The 17,232-nt window shown below is 41.4% G+C and overlaps 1 protein-coding gene across 1 annotated transcript in view; it reads left to right on the top strand.

The window, feature by feature from the left end:
- Nucleotides 1-569: 569 nt before the first annotated feature.
- LOC126335971 (uncharacterized) overlaps nucleotides 570-17,232 on the top strand; it is a 119,121-nt gene continuing 102,458 nt past the window's right edge. Inside the window, exon 1 of the mRNA XM_049999449.1 lies at nucleotides 570-739. Coding sequence (XP_049855406.1) covers nucleotides 570-739 — 170 coding nt within the window. The remainder of the gene's footprint in view (nucleotides 740-17,232) is intronic.

A 17,232-nucleotide genomic window follows, 5' to 3' on the forward strand; every position in this document is an offset into this window, starting at 1 on the left:
GAGGATAACAAAAAAATGGTTCAAATGACTCTGAGCACTATGGGACTTAACTTCTGAGGTCATCAGTCCCCTAGAGCTTAGAACTACTTGAACCTAACTAACCTAAGGACGTTACACACATCCATACCCGATGCAGGATTCGAACCTGTAACCGTAGCGGTCGCGCGGTTCCACTCTGTAGCCCCTAGAACCGCTCGGCCACCCCGGCCGGCGGGAGGATAACACCAGAATTACATGAAATGTACCTTTTTGGTACTAATATCCAACTCAGGGGTTGAATTATGCTCGTAGACTGTTCAAGGAGAGTTCTAATGAAGGTTGGTGGATCAGAAACTGGAACGTATTAATAAAATAGGCGCAACTTAGACATTTTCTTATTTATATTCAATTTGTTTTGTTCCCCATACGTACAAACTGTACGTATACCTGTGTTGTTTACGTGGGTTGATATGTAGGGTCTTCTCCAAGGCCAATAAAAAATTTAAGAAGGAATACCGTTGGACGGCACACGACCCTGCCGGGCGTCTGCAGACGGTCACGGACCGCCTGTTGATGGCCACGACCTCGGAATGCTGTCAATACTGCATGAGCTGCTCGGCCGTCACCAGAGGCAAATGACACCCTCCCCGCAGCGGCGGTGCGGCACTGTCGTAGACACAGCTGCAATCGGCGTCGGCGTTCACGTGTGGCTGAATATTTCATCGAACGCGGATGCTGATTCGGGCCGCCGCCGCCGAGGGTAATACTTTCGGTATCTGAAATATAAGCCGGGCTTGACTGTAGGAAGTCTGACGAAAGCCGAGGCTTCTGCGAGGAACCAGCAGACGGCCGACAGCGCTTCTCGCATCTCCAGCCACTCGCTCCGTGACAGGTACACGCTCCTAAATATCATCTTCCCGTGCATTCTGATTTGTGGCAGGACCGAGACTAAAGCCTTCTTCCTGTACGTCTTGATGTTCCCTTGTCGTAGAGAAGTCACAAGAATGCCGGACATTTGCCACCCCGGACATTTGCCACACTTGCCTCTTCGCCAGGCAGCGATCCCTCAGATAAGGGACGCCCTTCCTCCTACTTCTGTTGGCCACTTTCAGACCACCGTCTCCACATCTTACTCGATACAACCAGTACGTAACGGACCTACTTCCTCGACATCTTGGCTAAATACAGAGCCTCTTTTCCGAAATCGAAATATTTATAACTTTTGGGAAACGAAAGCAATACCGACGATTATGTCAGTATGTATTTAGTTCTGCCAAGTATAAATATAGATTCCTCTGTCTGTACGGTAGCTTCCTTTCACGCTTACTGATTGCGATAGAAACAGTCCATCGGCATGGGAGCAACAAGAAAGGAACGATGTAAAGGTAATGCGAATGTACGCTAATCATTTCTTTTTGATCACTGCATTTGTGCCTACTTTAATTACTACAACTGCATGCCCGAAATACAACAAGGAAAGAAGAAATGGGTATGTGAATGTTTCAAAAGAAGAACGACATACTCCATATTAATTTACTCTCTAAAATGCGATATCCCTTGTCGCGAAACATTAGTTAATAAAGTGTAGTGGGACAATGTTCAAAACATGACTGAAAATACGTTCAATAAACATAGATAAGAACATCTATGATTGACATGTCATCTAAAGTCGACGTACAATTTTAAAATGTTAGAAATAAGGAAATGAAGTAATACAGAATGCTATGCTTGTAACGTTGTTGTTCTACATTGGTTAGCTCTGGTATTTACAGGGTCACAGAGAAAGCATCCTAGGTTTTGGGGGGAAAAGTCGTAATTGTAATGATCTGCACTACAACAGAAACAAGAAGCACAACTTAAGGAAAAATTATGTAATGCGTGTTCCTGCTCACAAGCGACATTGAAGCAGATTGTTCCACAAACTTCTCTTCTCCCCAATCTACATCTACATCTACATCTACATCCCGTGACTTAGTATGGGCAGAGGTTATATTCGACAACCGGAATAAATTAATAACTGGCTTCTTTTACCGACACCCGGTCCTAGATGAAACAGTTGCTCAACAGTTCAAAGAAAATTTGAGTCTCATCACAAATAGGTACCCTACTCATACAATTATAGTTGGCAGTAACTTCAATCTATCTTCCGTATGTTGACAAAAGTACATTTTCAGAACCTATTGTAGATAGAAAATAACTTCCGTAATTGTTCTAAAGCTAGCCACGGTGGCCGTGCGATTCTGGGCACTTGAGTCCGGAACCGCGTGACTGTAGGTCGCAGGTTCGAATCCTGCCTCGGGCATGGATGTGTGTGATGTCCTTAGGTTAGTTAGGTTTAAGTAGTTCTAAGTTCTAGGGGACTGATGACCTCAGATGTTAAGTCCCATAGTGCTCAGAGCCATTAGAACCATTTGAGCCAATTGTTCTAAATGTTCTTTTTTATTATTTTGAAGAATTAGTTCACGAAGCCATTCAAATTGTAAATGGTTACGAAAATACAGTTGACCTCTTAGCCACAAATAATCCTTAGCATCACTACGGATCCAGGGATTAGTGAACACAAAGTCGTAGCGAGGCTCAATTCTGTATCAAAGAAATTCATCAAAACTAAACGTGAAATATATCTATTTATAAAAGCAACTAAAAATTCGGTTGACGTCTTTCCAAGAGACAGTCTCCAATCCTTCCAAACCATGTAAGTGTGGCTTAAGTACAAAGAAACAGTATCAAGAGCACTCGAGAGATTCATATCAAATAAATTAATAAGACACGAAACTGATCCCCCATCGTACACAAAGCACGACAGAAAGCTGCTGCAGGAGCATCGAAAAAGGCAAGTATACATTAGACGAACGCAAAATCTCAAAGATTGGCGAAGTTTTACTGAGGCTCGAAATTAGGTGCGGATTTCAATGCGAGATGCATTTAATAGTTTCCACAACGAAACTCTCTCTAGAAATGTGGCGGAAAATCCAAAGAGATTCTGGTTCTATGTCAAGTAAACCAGCGGAAAGGCTCAGTAAGCGATGAGGAGTAGGAGGAGGGGGAGACAAGGGACCCAACCCCTCGGAGCAGGTAAAATCGTGGCAAATGTACGGCGTGGCAAATGTCCGCACACCAGTCACAACGGTAGAAAACAGCAGCGAAATGCTGGGAGATCTGTAGCGAACCGCTGCCTGGCGCAGTGATCCTCAAAATAAACAACTGTACCGTACTGCGCGTCAACTGGCGGAAAGCCAATTATTGTCTGGTCAAACAATTGCCTAACGATCACGGGAGCACAAACATCTGCGATGTACAAGGGTCATTGCAAAAGTCATGCCAACTATTTTTTGGTCTCGAAAATGTTAACGAATTAAGAAATTCTGAAATATGCAAATGGAAGGCTGGTTCATATGTGAACATTACATGTAGGGAGGTGGATGAACGCACACACCACCATAAAGATATAAAACGAGAAAGAAGACAATTGAACTTCGTCGTTTCGAACGTTTTTTACTGTCAATTGCAGCAGTACAGGGCAGGAACACTATCCTGTGACATCTTACAGTCCCTCGTACTTGTCTCACAACGAATACATCACGCGCTGGCAAAGCTAGGGAGGACGGCCAACACCCCGGGCCTCACCGTGAGCGAATCGTCGGATCTCGCGCGTCAGTGCTGTGGTAATGTACTCACGAGTTCGAAGGCGTGTTGCACGCAATGGCCCTTTCAGTTTTGGTATGAAATCATAATCGCAAGGCGACAAGTCCGGCGAGTGTTGTGGATGCTCCATTCCCACCCCGCAATCAGATTCCACGCACACGCTGCCGTATGGGCTCTCGCGTTGTGCTGAAGAAATTTTGGAAATTTGTGGTAATATCTTATGGAACCAAACTGCCGAGGTCATAGGCCCCTAAGCTTACACAATATTTAATCTAACTTAAACTAACTTACGCTAAGGACTCGAATTTCCGACGTGGGGAGCCGGGCGGATCGTGACAAGACGTCCTAGACCGCGTACTACCTCACGCGGCCGTCCTGGAGAATTAATGCATCGTGTAAACGTTCAGGAAGTCTCTCCCTAATATCCCCTCGTAGGTATCGCTGCGGAAAAGTGCGACAGCACTAGAGTGGATTAACAGTTTGTGCGTGTGGGACGAAATGGCGGAAAATCACTCCTGTAATGTCACAGGCTATGATGACCATTAACTTGACAGGAAAGACACTCCGACGAAATTTCTGTCTGCATGGTGAACCTGGATGACGCCATTCCGCGGGCTGGCTTCTCGGTTCTGGCCGGCCGTTGTGGCCGAGCGGTTCTAGGCGCTTCAGTTCGGAACCGCGCTGCTGCTACGGTCGCAGGTTCGAATCCTACCTCGGGCATGAATGTGTGTGATGTCCTTAGGTTAGTTAGGTTTAAGTAGTTCTAAGTTTAGGGGACTGATGACCTCAGATGTTAAGTCCCATAGTGCTTAGAGCCATTTGAACAATTTTTTCTGTCTCACAGGCCCTGGCCCAAACTCATCTATGGCGATGATTCTTTCAAGCATATTATCTCCCTCCTCCTCGTAACGTGCTAGATGCACACGACAAGTTTCGTAAGGTGCCCACTTCTCCACTTCACTTAGCGCATGAGGCACACACTTTGCAAAAAGTTCAACGTTTCTAGGTTGGTTGGATGATTTTTTTTGGGGGGGGGGGGGGGGGCGACCAAACAGCGAGGTCATCGGTCCCGTCAGATTAGGAAGGGATGGGGAAGGAAGACGGCTGAGTCCTTTTAAAGGAACCATCCTGGCATTTGCCTGAAGCGATGAAGGGAAATCACCGAAAACCTAAGTCAGGATGGCCGGACGCGGGTTTGAACCGTCGTCCCCCCGAATGCGAGTCCAGGGTGCTAACCACTGCGCCACCTCGCACGGTACGCATGTCTAGCTCGTCGCATTAAGTACTGTAGATTCTTGTCTTCTAAATACCAGTACGGCGCTGTAATTCCTGTAGCGCCAACCTTCTGTTATTCTCCAGGCATTGGCTGATCTGGGTACGAACACACCCCGTACATACAGTGACAGGCCGCCTGCCCGGGTTGGTGTTTGTCGGCCGTTGTAGCTCTGCCACGCCTGAATGTATCTACTGCGCACCGAGCAACCATTCGGTACGATAGATCCGCATTTCCTACCTCTTCCACAAGCTCCTCTTGACATTGTCCCATATTACTTCCACGGTTGACTGCAATCATTACGTAAGAGCACTGTTCAAGTCGGGTAACATCCACTGTCAATGGCTGCTCAATTCACACTGTCGTCTCTCTTCACACTTCATTCTCCTGGAGAGGTTTGTCGTCTACTGTCACGTCATGTTACTGTTCATTCTTGGGGAGACTCCTGATGCCATGGAATACGCATAGTTTGTAACGTACTATTGTGTACAGTTGCAGTTGAGAGTATATCACGTTTGTAATGTCAAACATTCTTTTTTTCGTATTTTCTCTCGTGCAATACCTTTATGGCGGCATGTGTGTGTTCATCCATCTGCCTACATGTAATGCTTAATATGAACTAACTACCAGTTTATATATTTCTTAATTTGTAATTCGTTACCATTTTAGGGACAATAAAATATTTGCCATGACTTTTGCAATGGCCATCATATTTGACAGCGATTTACAGTGAAATGACCACATAAAACTAATCAGAGGTAAGGCAGTTGCCAACTGAGACCCTTGGGAAAAATGCTGAGCAAGCCTAGTCCAAATACAGAGGTAACTCTCAAAACCCTACTTCGACTGATACTCAACAGTGACGGGGGAGAAATAACGAAGGGTCTCCCACAGGGTTCAATTTTGGGTCCACTCTTGTTTGTTATATGTATATGTGAATGGCCGTTCACTTAACATTCATCAAGCAGAGTTGGTACTTTCTGCAAATAATATTAGCCTGAAAATAACTCCCATTACAGAGAAAGCAACAGAAGAAATTCTTAATGGTGTTCCTCACAATGAATTGCTAACTTGATCTCTGAAAATGACGCTCCTTAATTTCGAGAAAAAACTGCTACTTTAAAATCTGTACTACAAGCAGAATCATACGAACAACTGTTGCAGCAACAGCAGCAACAGAACAGGGGACAGTGGCCAGGACAGAGTGCTTAAAATTTTTAGGGTACATATCAATGAAAAATGGAACTGAAAGAAGGATATTACGGTGTTGCTCACACTTTTAAGTGCAGTTACTTCTGCTTCTTGGATAGTTGCTAGTCATGCAAACAAGCGAATCAACTTCCTAGCATATTTTGCATATTTCCACTCAATAATATCTTACAGAATAATTTTCTGGAATAACTAATCGCTTTTAAAGAAAATATTTATTGTACAAAAGGGAACAGTGAGAATATTTCGAAATTATTTCTCTGACTGCGAATTTCTTGAAATCATCGGTGTTAGGTACAAACCTGCTACCCAACAGCAACACATAAAAATTTGTGCCGGATGGGACTCAAACCCAGGTTCCCACTTATCGCAAGTGGTCGTGTTAGTGCACGCTTACCCCAGCCAACACAAACCTCAATGTGTCACACCCTTGCAAAATAGTCTAAAAATTTTCACATGTCACTATTGAGATGTAAATCTGTGGTACTATACAGACATCGCGGTAGCACACCCAAGTTGGCAACACGAATCGATAGCACAGAAATCAGCGAGGACTCACCACAAGCCGCAGCAGTAAGCACGGGAGGCGCTTCTGCAGAGCACGTCTTCCCTCTCGAAATAGCAGTGGTCTCACGCTGAGGGTAACACAGTGCCGAGCGAACAAGAGCTCGGCCCAGTTCGTGACCTCATCTGAAGGAATCAAAATCACGGTACAGGACCAACGTGATAGTGAAAATTTCTAGTGGACTTGTTCATTTAAGTGTGGAACATTGTACTGCAAGAGAACAGTTTGTTAATTTGTGCTTCACGTGATGCTTCAATATTCAATAACAGTTGTAACTTATGCAGTAACCCTGCGGCAAATAAGTTATTTTTTTATTATTTACACGTCAAGTTCCGTAGGACCAAATTCAGAGGCAAATCTCCAAGTTCATGGAACTTGTCAGTACATGAAATTACAACATAAAGTAATACCTCATAAAAATAAATGTTTATGAATCCGAAAAAAGTCAGTCAATAAGTTTAATTAAACGCAATCAACAATACAACAAGAATGAAGTTAATTTTTCAAGGAATTCCTCGACAGAGTAGAAGGAGTCACCCACGAGGAAACTCTTCAGTTTCGATTTGAAAGCGCATGGATTACTCCTAAGATTTTTGAATTCGAGTGGTAGCTTATTGAAAATGGATGCAGCAGTATACTGCACACCTTTCTGCACAAGAGTTAAGGAAGTCCAATCGGCCGGCCGAAGTGGCCGTGCGGTTCTAGGCGCTGCAGTCTGGAACCGCGAGACCGCTACGGTCGCAGGTTCGAATCCTGCCTCGGGCATGGATGTGTGATGCCCTTAGGTTAGTTAGGTTGAGTCCCATAGTGCTCAGAGCCATTTTTGAAGTCCGATCCAAATGCAGGTTTGATTTCTGCCGAGTATTAAATGAGTGACAGCTGCTTATTCTTGGGAATAAGCTAATACTGTTAACAAGAAATGACAGTAATATATATATATATACTGAGAGGCCAACGTCACAGTACCCAGACTCGTGAACCGGAGTCAACAAGAGGTTCGTGAAATTACACCACGTATTGCCCGAACTGACCATTGCTAAGCCAAAAATATCCTTTTAGAATGGGAAGAGTTACCCCAAAATATAAGACCATATGACATGAGCGAATGAAAATTAGGAAACTAGACCAATTTTTGTGTCGAACGATCACTCACTTCAGATGCAGTTCGAATAGTAAAAGTGGCAGCATTAAGTCTTTAAAAAAGATCCTGAATGTGGGCTATTCACTACAGTTTACTATCTCTCTGAACGCCTAGACATTTGAACTGTTCAGTTTCACTAATCATATGCCCATTTTGTGAAATTAAAAGATTGAGTTCTGTTGAATTGTGTGTTAGACACTGTAAAAACTGAGTCTTACTGTGATTTAGCGTTAGTTTATTTTCGACAAGCGATAAATTTAGGTGATGAACTGCACTATTTGAAGCCCAGCCAATGTTGCACACAAAATCTTTTATTACAGTAAACAGAAATTTTTTAGAGTTACCTGTAACACTAGGGGGCATATATTTACATCAATAAGGAACAGGAGTGGCTCCAACACTGATCCCAGGAGCATCCCCCCCCCCCCTTGGCTGTACCCAATATCACAGCCATTCTCAACATTGTGAATAATGACCTTTTGCTCTCTGTTGCTAAAGTCAGTGGTGAACCAATTGTGAGCTGCTCCCCATATTCCGTAATGGTTCAACTTCTTGAGCAAGATTTTGTGATAAACACAATCAAATGCCTTAGTTAAATCAAAAAATATGCCAAGCATTCGAAACCTTTTGTTTAACTCATCCTGTACCTCACAGAGAAAAAATATAGCATTTTCAGTTGTTAAACGACTTCTAAAGCCGAACTGCAAGTTTGATAGCAAATCGTCTGATATAAAATAATCAATTATCGTTTCATACACAGCCTTTTCAATAACTTCAGCGAAGATTGATGGCATAAAAATAGGTCTAAAATTATCTGCATTATCACTTTCTCCCATTTTATAAAGCGACTTTACTACTGAGCACTTTAAACGTTCAGGAAACTGACCATTCCTAGAGGAAAAATTACAAACATGGCTAAATAAAGAGTGAACATGTGCAGCACAGTACTTTAATATTCTGCTAGGCACTCCATCATAACCATAAGAGTCCTTAGTCTTCAGTTATTTAGTTATTGGCTCAATCTCCCTCTTGTCTATATCACACATGAGTCTTTCACACATCAATCTCAAAAAGGCATTTGCCAATAAAGTTATATGATTCCCTGTAGAAACTAAATTTTTATTTAATTCACCAGTAATGCTCAGAAAATGATTGTTAAATACTGTACATATATCTGATTTATCAGAAATATTTTTTCTGCGAACTGACTTTATATCGTCGACCTTGTGCTGCTGACCAGAAACTTCCTTCAAAACTTACCATATGGTTTTAATTTTATCCTGTGACTTAGCTGTTCTATTTGTATACCACATACTCTTTGCCTTCTTAATAATATTTTTAGCACTATACGCTACTGTTTGTAATGGGCTATTGTAGCTTGATTGTGACTACTTCTAACATTTTGATATAATTCCCGCTTTGTTCTACATGATATCCTTATCCCATTAGTCAGCTACCTTGGCTGTCTATTACTGCTAGTATCCATTTTAGAACGTTCTAATGGAAAGGAACCCTCAAAGCGCATGAGAAATGTGTTACGGAAAGCGTCATATTTATCATCTATGTTATTGGCACTATAAACATCCTGCCACTCTTGTGCCTTGACAAGGTTTAAAAAACTCTCTATTGCTGTTGGAATAACTTTCCTACATAGTTTGTAATTAAATGTGACATTTGTTTGAGTACAAAAGCCTTTTAGTGTTAAAATTTGTGCATCATGGTCTGAAACGCCATTCATTCTCTTACTAACAGAATGTCCATCTAGTAATGAAGAATGGATAAAAAGATTGTCTATGGCGGTGCCACTGTTCCCCTGCACCCTAGTTGGAAAAAGCACAGTGTGCATAAGATCATATGAATTTAGGAGATCTACCAATATCCTTTTTCTTGCACCATCATACACAAAATTTATATTGAAGTCACCACATATTACTAATTTCTGGTACTTCCTACAAAAGGAATCAAGAACCCTCTCTAGCATGAGCAGAAATGCTCTGAAGTCAGAGTTAGGGGATCTATAAACAACAACAATAAGAAGTTTAGTTTCATTAAATTCAACTGTCCCTGCACAAGATTCAAATATCTGTTCAGTTCAGTGCTGTGATACATCTATGGACTCAAATGGAATACTGTTTTTTATGTACGTAACCACTCCCACAAGCTGCTAGGAACTCCTTGCAAAACAGCCAGCTAATCAGTATGCTGATAAAGGAAACCCCCTGAATTGTCAAATTATTTAAGTGGTGCTCCAACATACCACTAAGTCAACATCTATAAGCAGTTCACTAACTTTATCTCTAATACCTCTTATATTTTGATGAAATATGCTAATTTATTCTCTGCTTGGAAACATTGCATCCTCAGAAGATGAGCCCTTAGTTAGAGGTACTTCCTTTAAGCACGTGTACCTATCAGCTGACTTCAGTCTAAAAAAGGTGCAGCTCTAACACCAACTACTACAGGAATTTTTCCTTGAGTGATCCCATCACCACCACCCAGTACATTGTCACCTCTAAACTTTGCCTTCCTCCCCTTCCAATACCTATTGAGGTGCAGACCATGCATAGTGAATCCCAATCTACTGATAGACCCAACTGGCACAATTCAGATGTGACCCATATCCTCTGTCAACAGCGCCCTCCCCAGACCATGTTAACGCGCCTAACAGCTGCATTAAGATGAGGCCGATCATGACACTGAAACAGTGGCACGAAATGCACATTAGTGCCACCAGTTTGAGTAGCTATGTTTACCAGGTCACCACCAACATCATATTCCCCATCCCTATCAAGACTGTTCCCCGCTCCACCCCCAATCACTACCTAATCCTCCTTCGTAAAATTCCTACATAACTCCCCCATGCTGTCACTCACTTGAGCCAATCCTGCACGAGGCTTCACAATGCTGGTGACCAGGTACTCACTCCCCAACACTTCCTGCAACTGCTGGCCCACGCCTCTAGCGTGTGAACTACCTAGCAGCAGAACTTCTTTCTATCTGTTAGACTTTAAAACTGACCTAGGTCTCATAACTGCTGAGGACTGCTACAAGTTCCCTACATCTACAGCTACACGAGGCTCCTCTCCACTCAGCTCTGACAGTTGGTCAAATCTATTGTATATACGCAAAGTATAGCTGTCTGAATACTGTGTGTCAAAGTTGAGTAAATCTTTTGTTCATTTATGTAATAAAGTGTTTCATGTGTTCTAGTGTGATTAGCCCTGGCACAGAACAGTCAAAGAACCCACAGTTGTGGCTCAGCTAAAGTAGTTTCGCCTGATCACAACAAAATATGTACCTAATACACCTGGTGTCAAGGAATTAGCAGACATGGAATAAATGTCGAAGTATTTCGTACAGCTGCGGGTCGTCAACAGTGTCTATTCTTTCAAACACACAGCTAAGAATAATATATATTATTCATCTGCAGTCATTTTGTAGGTGTCTCTTCGGGGAGTCAGGTATTTCCTGCACTTCGCAATATATACTTTCGCTAATGAAATTCGTCATAAATAACAGTTTGAGAAAAATATTTATGTCTGTACCGACATAAATTTTCAACTGTCCCCGTTGATATTTATCAATGCCTGTAAGCAGATAATGGTCTGTATTTCATTGTAATTTCATTCTTCGAGAGTTGCAAGACCACTAATGGTATCTGTTCTTTCGGACATGTCCGAAAGGACAGATAGCATCTTCATATAGAAAAATAATATGTTCATTAATCTTAAAAGCAATCATTTATACAAACCCTGTAAACTGATTTTTCCACATCATTGTGATAAGAAGATGGTTCCGATGACCTGTAGAACATGTAAATACCTAGCTAACTGACACTGTCAATCCTGTGCAACTGCTCTTCCGCGTCCTTTAATGTCTGTGATGGAATTGCAGTGTCATCGGCAAACACCAAACTTTTTATTCCTTCTCCCTGAACCTTAGTTTCCTTCACAAACCTCTTCAGCCGGCCGGAGTGGCCGAGCGGTTGCAGGCGTTACAGTCTGGAACCGAGCGACCGCAACGGTCGCAGGTTCGAATCTTGTCTCGGGCATGTATGTGTGTGATGTCCTTAGGTTAGTTAGGTTTAAGTGGTTCTAAGTTCTAAGGGACTGATGACCTCAGAAGTTAAGCCCCAAAGTGCTCCGACCCATTTGAACCATTTGTACCTCTTCCTTATGTTCTTTACTGTTTGCTCAATCTACAGATAGAATAACATCGGGGATAGCCCCAACCCCGTATCACTCGCTTCTTAACCACTGCTTCACTTCCAAGCGTTTCGACTCCAATAACTCGAGTCTGGTTTTTCTGCAAGTTTTAGGTAGTCCTTCACTCTGTGTTTTATCCCTTCTAGTTTCAGAATTTAAGATAGGATATTCCAGTCAATATTGTCAACAGCTTCCTCAAAATCTGCAATGTTTGCCTTTGTTTAACCTTCCTTCAAAGATAAGTCGTACAGTCAGTATTGCCCGCAAGTTCCAATATTTCTCCGAAAACATAACTAATCTTACCACTGGCTGGCTTCTACGCTTTTTCATTTTTCTGTAAATGATTTCCACCAATATCTTACAACAGTAATTCAGCCCGTACACAATAGTACATGCTACCAAATTGTTCCAACAGGTCACGAGCGAAAATACGATTTACCCGGAGGTCATATCTCGGTTTCTGTTGATCACAGCGATAATGGGAAAGACTTTTGGATATTCCTTGGCCTAGGGACCATTTGCATACCTATCAGAAGAACGGGCATACTGTAGCTATCTTGCAGGATAGGGTCACACTTAAACATAACACTCTTCCTCCAGCCCAGGCAAATTGAGCGAATTGGTTGGTTATTTTGCATTAGATGGCCTATAGTGCGCATTAAGTGATTTATAACACCACCATTTATCAGTGGACGGTTCTTGAGAAAACCCCGAAGGACCACGATTTATGGACACGAATAGAGCAACTGTCGGATGGCCACTTCTATATCTATGTTTAGGGCACGTCGTCGAAATTTTTACTACATATTCTTAAGACGATATTCTCGAAGAACTTCGAAAGTTATCCATTACCGATATCTAGAGATCCTGAGTTACAGTTCTTATACAGAAAACCGCAATAACAGGTTTTCAGTCATTTCTGCACAGTGGGTGCCAATTATCTAAGTAACCATAACAAATGCTCAAATATTAACTGTACATTTTTAAGACATTCCTCTAGTAACGCCATTGCCCGTTTTCGAAAATCGGTCTCCGTTATCAAGATAAACTCGAAAAACCATAATTATCGGGTGCCAAAATTACCAGATGTGGTGATGGCCACTTCTTTTTTCTCCGCACTGAAATAAATATGTATGAAAGGGTCGCGCGCAGTATCGCAGTCTGGGGTGGCCTTGGCACACTCTTTCTTTTTGCTTTAGGAACATAGGGCGAAAAGTTTATGCTTTGGTCCAGACCAGCGGCCATTTGTATAGTCATTCGTCATCTGTCTTACCGTAGCTATGTTATAGTATAGTAAGCAAGGTTTGGACGACAAACCGAAGCTGGTGCCCAGGAAAATTGTGGTAATCGATTAATTCTTTGCAAAAGATGTAATTGGGCTGAAATTATTGCTCAGCAGATGGCACTATTTGTATGTGCACCGTTCGGAGTTTACTTACAAAAGCAGTTACCCTTAAATAGCTCCGGATTGGACGACACTAAGGTTTCAAATTTGGTCCACCAGTGTATCGGACCATATTCTAAGGTAGGTTTTAACCGTTTGAAAAAATCTTGTTTCGTTTGGATTTTATGTGCAAAAAAACTTTTTCTGGGGATTTTTTGAAGCCTGGAACTTCAAACTTTGCACGACGACAGATAAACAGATGAAGTCAGAACCAGTTCTTTTAATCCTTTAATATTCATTCCTTGTCGAGATACGAGAGTTTAAAGTTCGAGTTTTAAGGGCAAAAAATTACTCGTCTGCACATGAAATTATGTTTCGTAAAAATGTGTTGTATTTTAAAAGCTGCATTTGGATGTAATTGAAAGAACTGGTTATTACAGTTGATTGTCGTTTTCTTGTTTATAAGTGAAAGATTTTTTCATCAGTGGCTTAAAATCATCAAAAAAATCTTTGAGCATGATACATGTACCATACCAGAATTATGTTTATCCCAGTACAAAATACTTTACCGGTGACCACACAGAAAATTAAACTAAAGTGAAAATTGCTATAAAAATAATTGTCAGAAGAATGATCATCGTATTTCTAACCAACAGAAAATGTTTTGCTGCATTTTCTTCAAAAAATAGTATACTATCTTGTAGAAAATTTATTTTCGAACAAAACTTAGGCTTAAGTTCGTCAGTTTTCCTACAGGATTGAAAAGTTGGCAGTATTTTGTGGTGCGTACATTGTTTTCCAGTTCTTCTGCTTATTTCAGCCAATCATACTCTTAGTTCATCGGATTGGTCGTTGCAGCATTTCGCGTCAATAATATTTACGTGAGTTTTTCTAGCGATAGTTTCTTAATTTTCTGTTTTTTTTTTATTGCTTACTTTAAATAAACAATGAGAAGAGTTTTAAGATAGGCGATAATAACAAGATGTATGCGTTTCTATAGTTTATTTGTTACGCGAGTTGTTCAACCTGCGATACAGTAAACATTTTAGTAAGTTTATCTAAGTAGTATGGTCGTTTAGTTAAGCTTATCTACGTAATATAAACTATTTACATACCGTATTGTCGTAAACTTCGCACAATGGTTAATATTTCGTTCAGTTTGCTATTTATTGTGCACCATATTAAGAGTTTATTATTATGTTTCATATGTTTGCGTATACGATCTCTTGTGTATGTAAATAAATTGTGTGAAACCATAAAACAAAACAAAAATTGAAAACAAAAAGATTAAACAAAACTTTGAAAAATTAAAATACATGAAACAAATTTACAAAGTAATAAAACTAAGAAAACGTAAAAACCATGAAAAACCTCCCGCGGGCATGTGAGCTTGACGAGGTGGTGAGGCTTGTGTACTCTGAGGACACAGTACATTGTACCGGACAGATCCAAGCATACTAGGCAGGTAGCCGTAGACGAGCCAGACAGACGATGCCAAATTCAAGCAACACGGTTCGAAATACAACAAAAATCCATATCAGTTCCCAAGCTATGGCGGTCTAATGTCAGAATTATGGTAGAGTAAAAGTAGGAAACCTGAATGAAAACCGCTCCTATAACAGCACAAAAAAAGGCGAACATGTCGTGGGCAGAGATAGCGATGTAAAAGAAGAGAACTAGCTTTTCAACTTATCTGGCAGCCTCACAGAGAGTTAAATCAAAACATCTTGACAAATTCACGCTTTTGCACGAGTTAACCCTATTCCCCAGCGCATTTAATTCTCTTAGCAGCGTGGTGTTGGCACAACTGCATCTTGTTGTAGTCTCTCATCCTGTGCGCAAAATCCAGAATATTCGACAGCCATTGTAAACACTATATAATTTCACATGGCTGAAGAGAATACATGTAAGAGCTAAAAAAGATTTTCTGAGGGGGTTAAAATTTGTGGGTGTGGATTTGTTCCTGAGGGGGGGGGGGGGGATGCTAAAATACTTTTTTTCTATTTCTGGGTGGGGAGGGGGTAATGTTTTCCACGAGGGCACCATTTCTCCAACAAACTCATCCCTGTTACATATATAATGACGTGTGTCAGAACACTATATATGTGTCAGAACAAATAAATACAAATGTTTCTGCTTCCACAGATTGGTATGCATATTCAACGGGAAGTATCCGAGAATGGGGCTGCATCTGCTATAGGAGGTGTCCCATAGTGGGGATGTACGCATCCTAAACGTTAATAACACGGTTGTGCCATATCGCACGATATGACAAATGCATTGTTGGATGATATGATGGCAAGTGTCGTGTTATACGACATGACATTTATCATGAAACTTTACTTGTAACGATGCATTATTTCTCACAACTCAGGTACTAATAATAACAAATAAGAAAGTGCGAATGTGTCAAGATGTTTTGATTTAAATGTGGAAAAGCTAGTTCCCTTCTTTTACATCACTAATTATGCCCAACACACATTCGCCTTTTTGTGCTGTGATGCGAGCATTTTTGAGTCTGGCGTTGCTTATTTTACCCCAAAATACTCTTTAATTTTCCTATAGGTGGTATTTTTTTGTGAATTAGACTTTCTTTCGGAAGAGGAATATTCATTTTGGAAATTATTTAAGGATGAGTGAGGAAAACCATCGATTTATATTGGAGCTAGGGCGATAGAAAGTGACGAAGGAAGACACTGTGATAAGGAAAGCGCCTACAACTTGTGACAAGTTATCTGTTTCTTTGAGACACACAGAACAATACCTTTTCTATGTACGTACAATTTCCAACACCACGTTTCTTTGTGGTGTCAGCGGTAAGTCTTGCTATATTGAGAGCGTCAAATTTTTATTTTCTTTTTGATTTCGCCATTGTCTCTTGTGGCCTACTCTCTTTTGAAGCTCTGCGTATTTCCCCTAGTGGTGCATAAAATTTATTCGTATTGCGATAATGTTCACTCGTGACGTCGAAATGACATGGCTCCTGTACATGGTGTTCAATTAAAATATTCACATGTTGCGATCGCCTCCCTTAGTTTTCCTCGAAATCATTTTGTCGGCCCGATGTGGAAGATCTGTTTCTTCAGATGCAAACTGTCTTCCGTATGTTCTCCTTGAAAGCACACCTGTCACTGAAGATTTCCGGAGTATGGAAGGAAATTGGAGTTTAACGTCAACGTTCAGTCAACGTGGACTTCATTACAGATGGAGGACAACCACATACTGGAGAAGGATGAAGAAGAGTACTTGTAGTCCTAAAACTGGACGAGAGGACGGAGATTTGAGACGCGTGTAACGACCTGTCTCTTATTACTTGTTTTAACTTCTGCCTCCCAAGTGACAAGTCACGTCTGATAAATGTCGTGGCCTTACTATAACTTCAATTTGCTACAAACGCATAAGATGTGCGCATGGAAGATCTATTGTCACTTAAACACTACTAATGATTACCTTTAACGAAATTGTTAACAATTTACGAATTACTTTAATAATTTTAGTTTTAAAAAAGGATAGTCGTCTTCTGGCACTTGCACAAACTATTGCAAAGGCTATCGTGACTTTCCGAATCTGCTCGTGGGTGTTACTGAGGTTTGATGCTTTAGTTTCTCCGAGCGGAACGTGGTGTCCAGGTGGCACAATATTTCGGAAATCAAATGTGTTAGCATGGTCAGGTGAAAAGACCTCCCGGAGGTGCACGGCCGACATACGCTGATTAACAAGACCATTACGCCCACCGGCCTACTATCGATGAAAACCCGTCCGGGTGATAGCAACGTCACCTGGGGAGGAATGACTGCTAGTGAAACACACGCACGGTGGATGTAGCATCAG

This window comes from Schistocerca gregaria, chromosome 2 (genome assembly GCF_023897955.1).
Source record: "Schistocerca gregaria isolate iqSchGreg1 chromosome 2, iqSchGreg1.2, whole genome shotgun sequence".
NCBI classification, from domain to species: domain Eukaryota; kingdom Metazoa; phylum Arthropoda; class Insecta; order Orthoptera; family Acrididae; genus Schistocerca; species Schistocerca gregaria.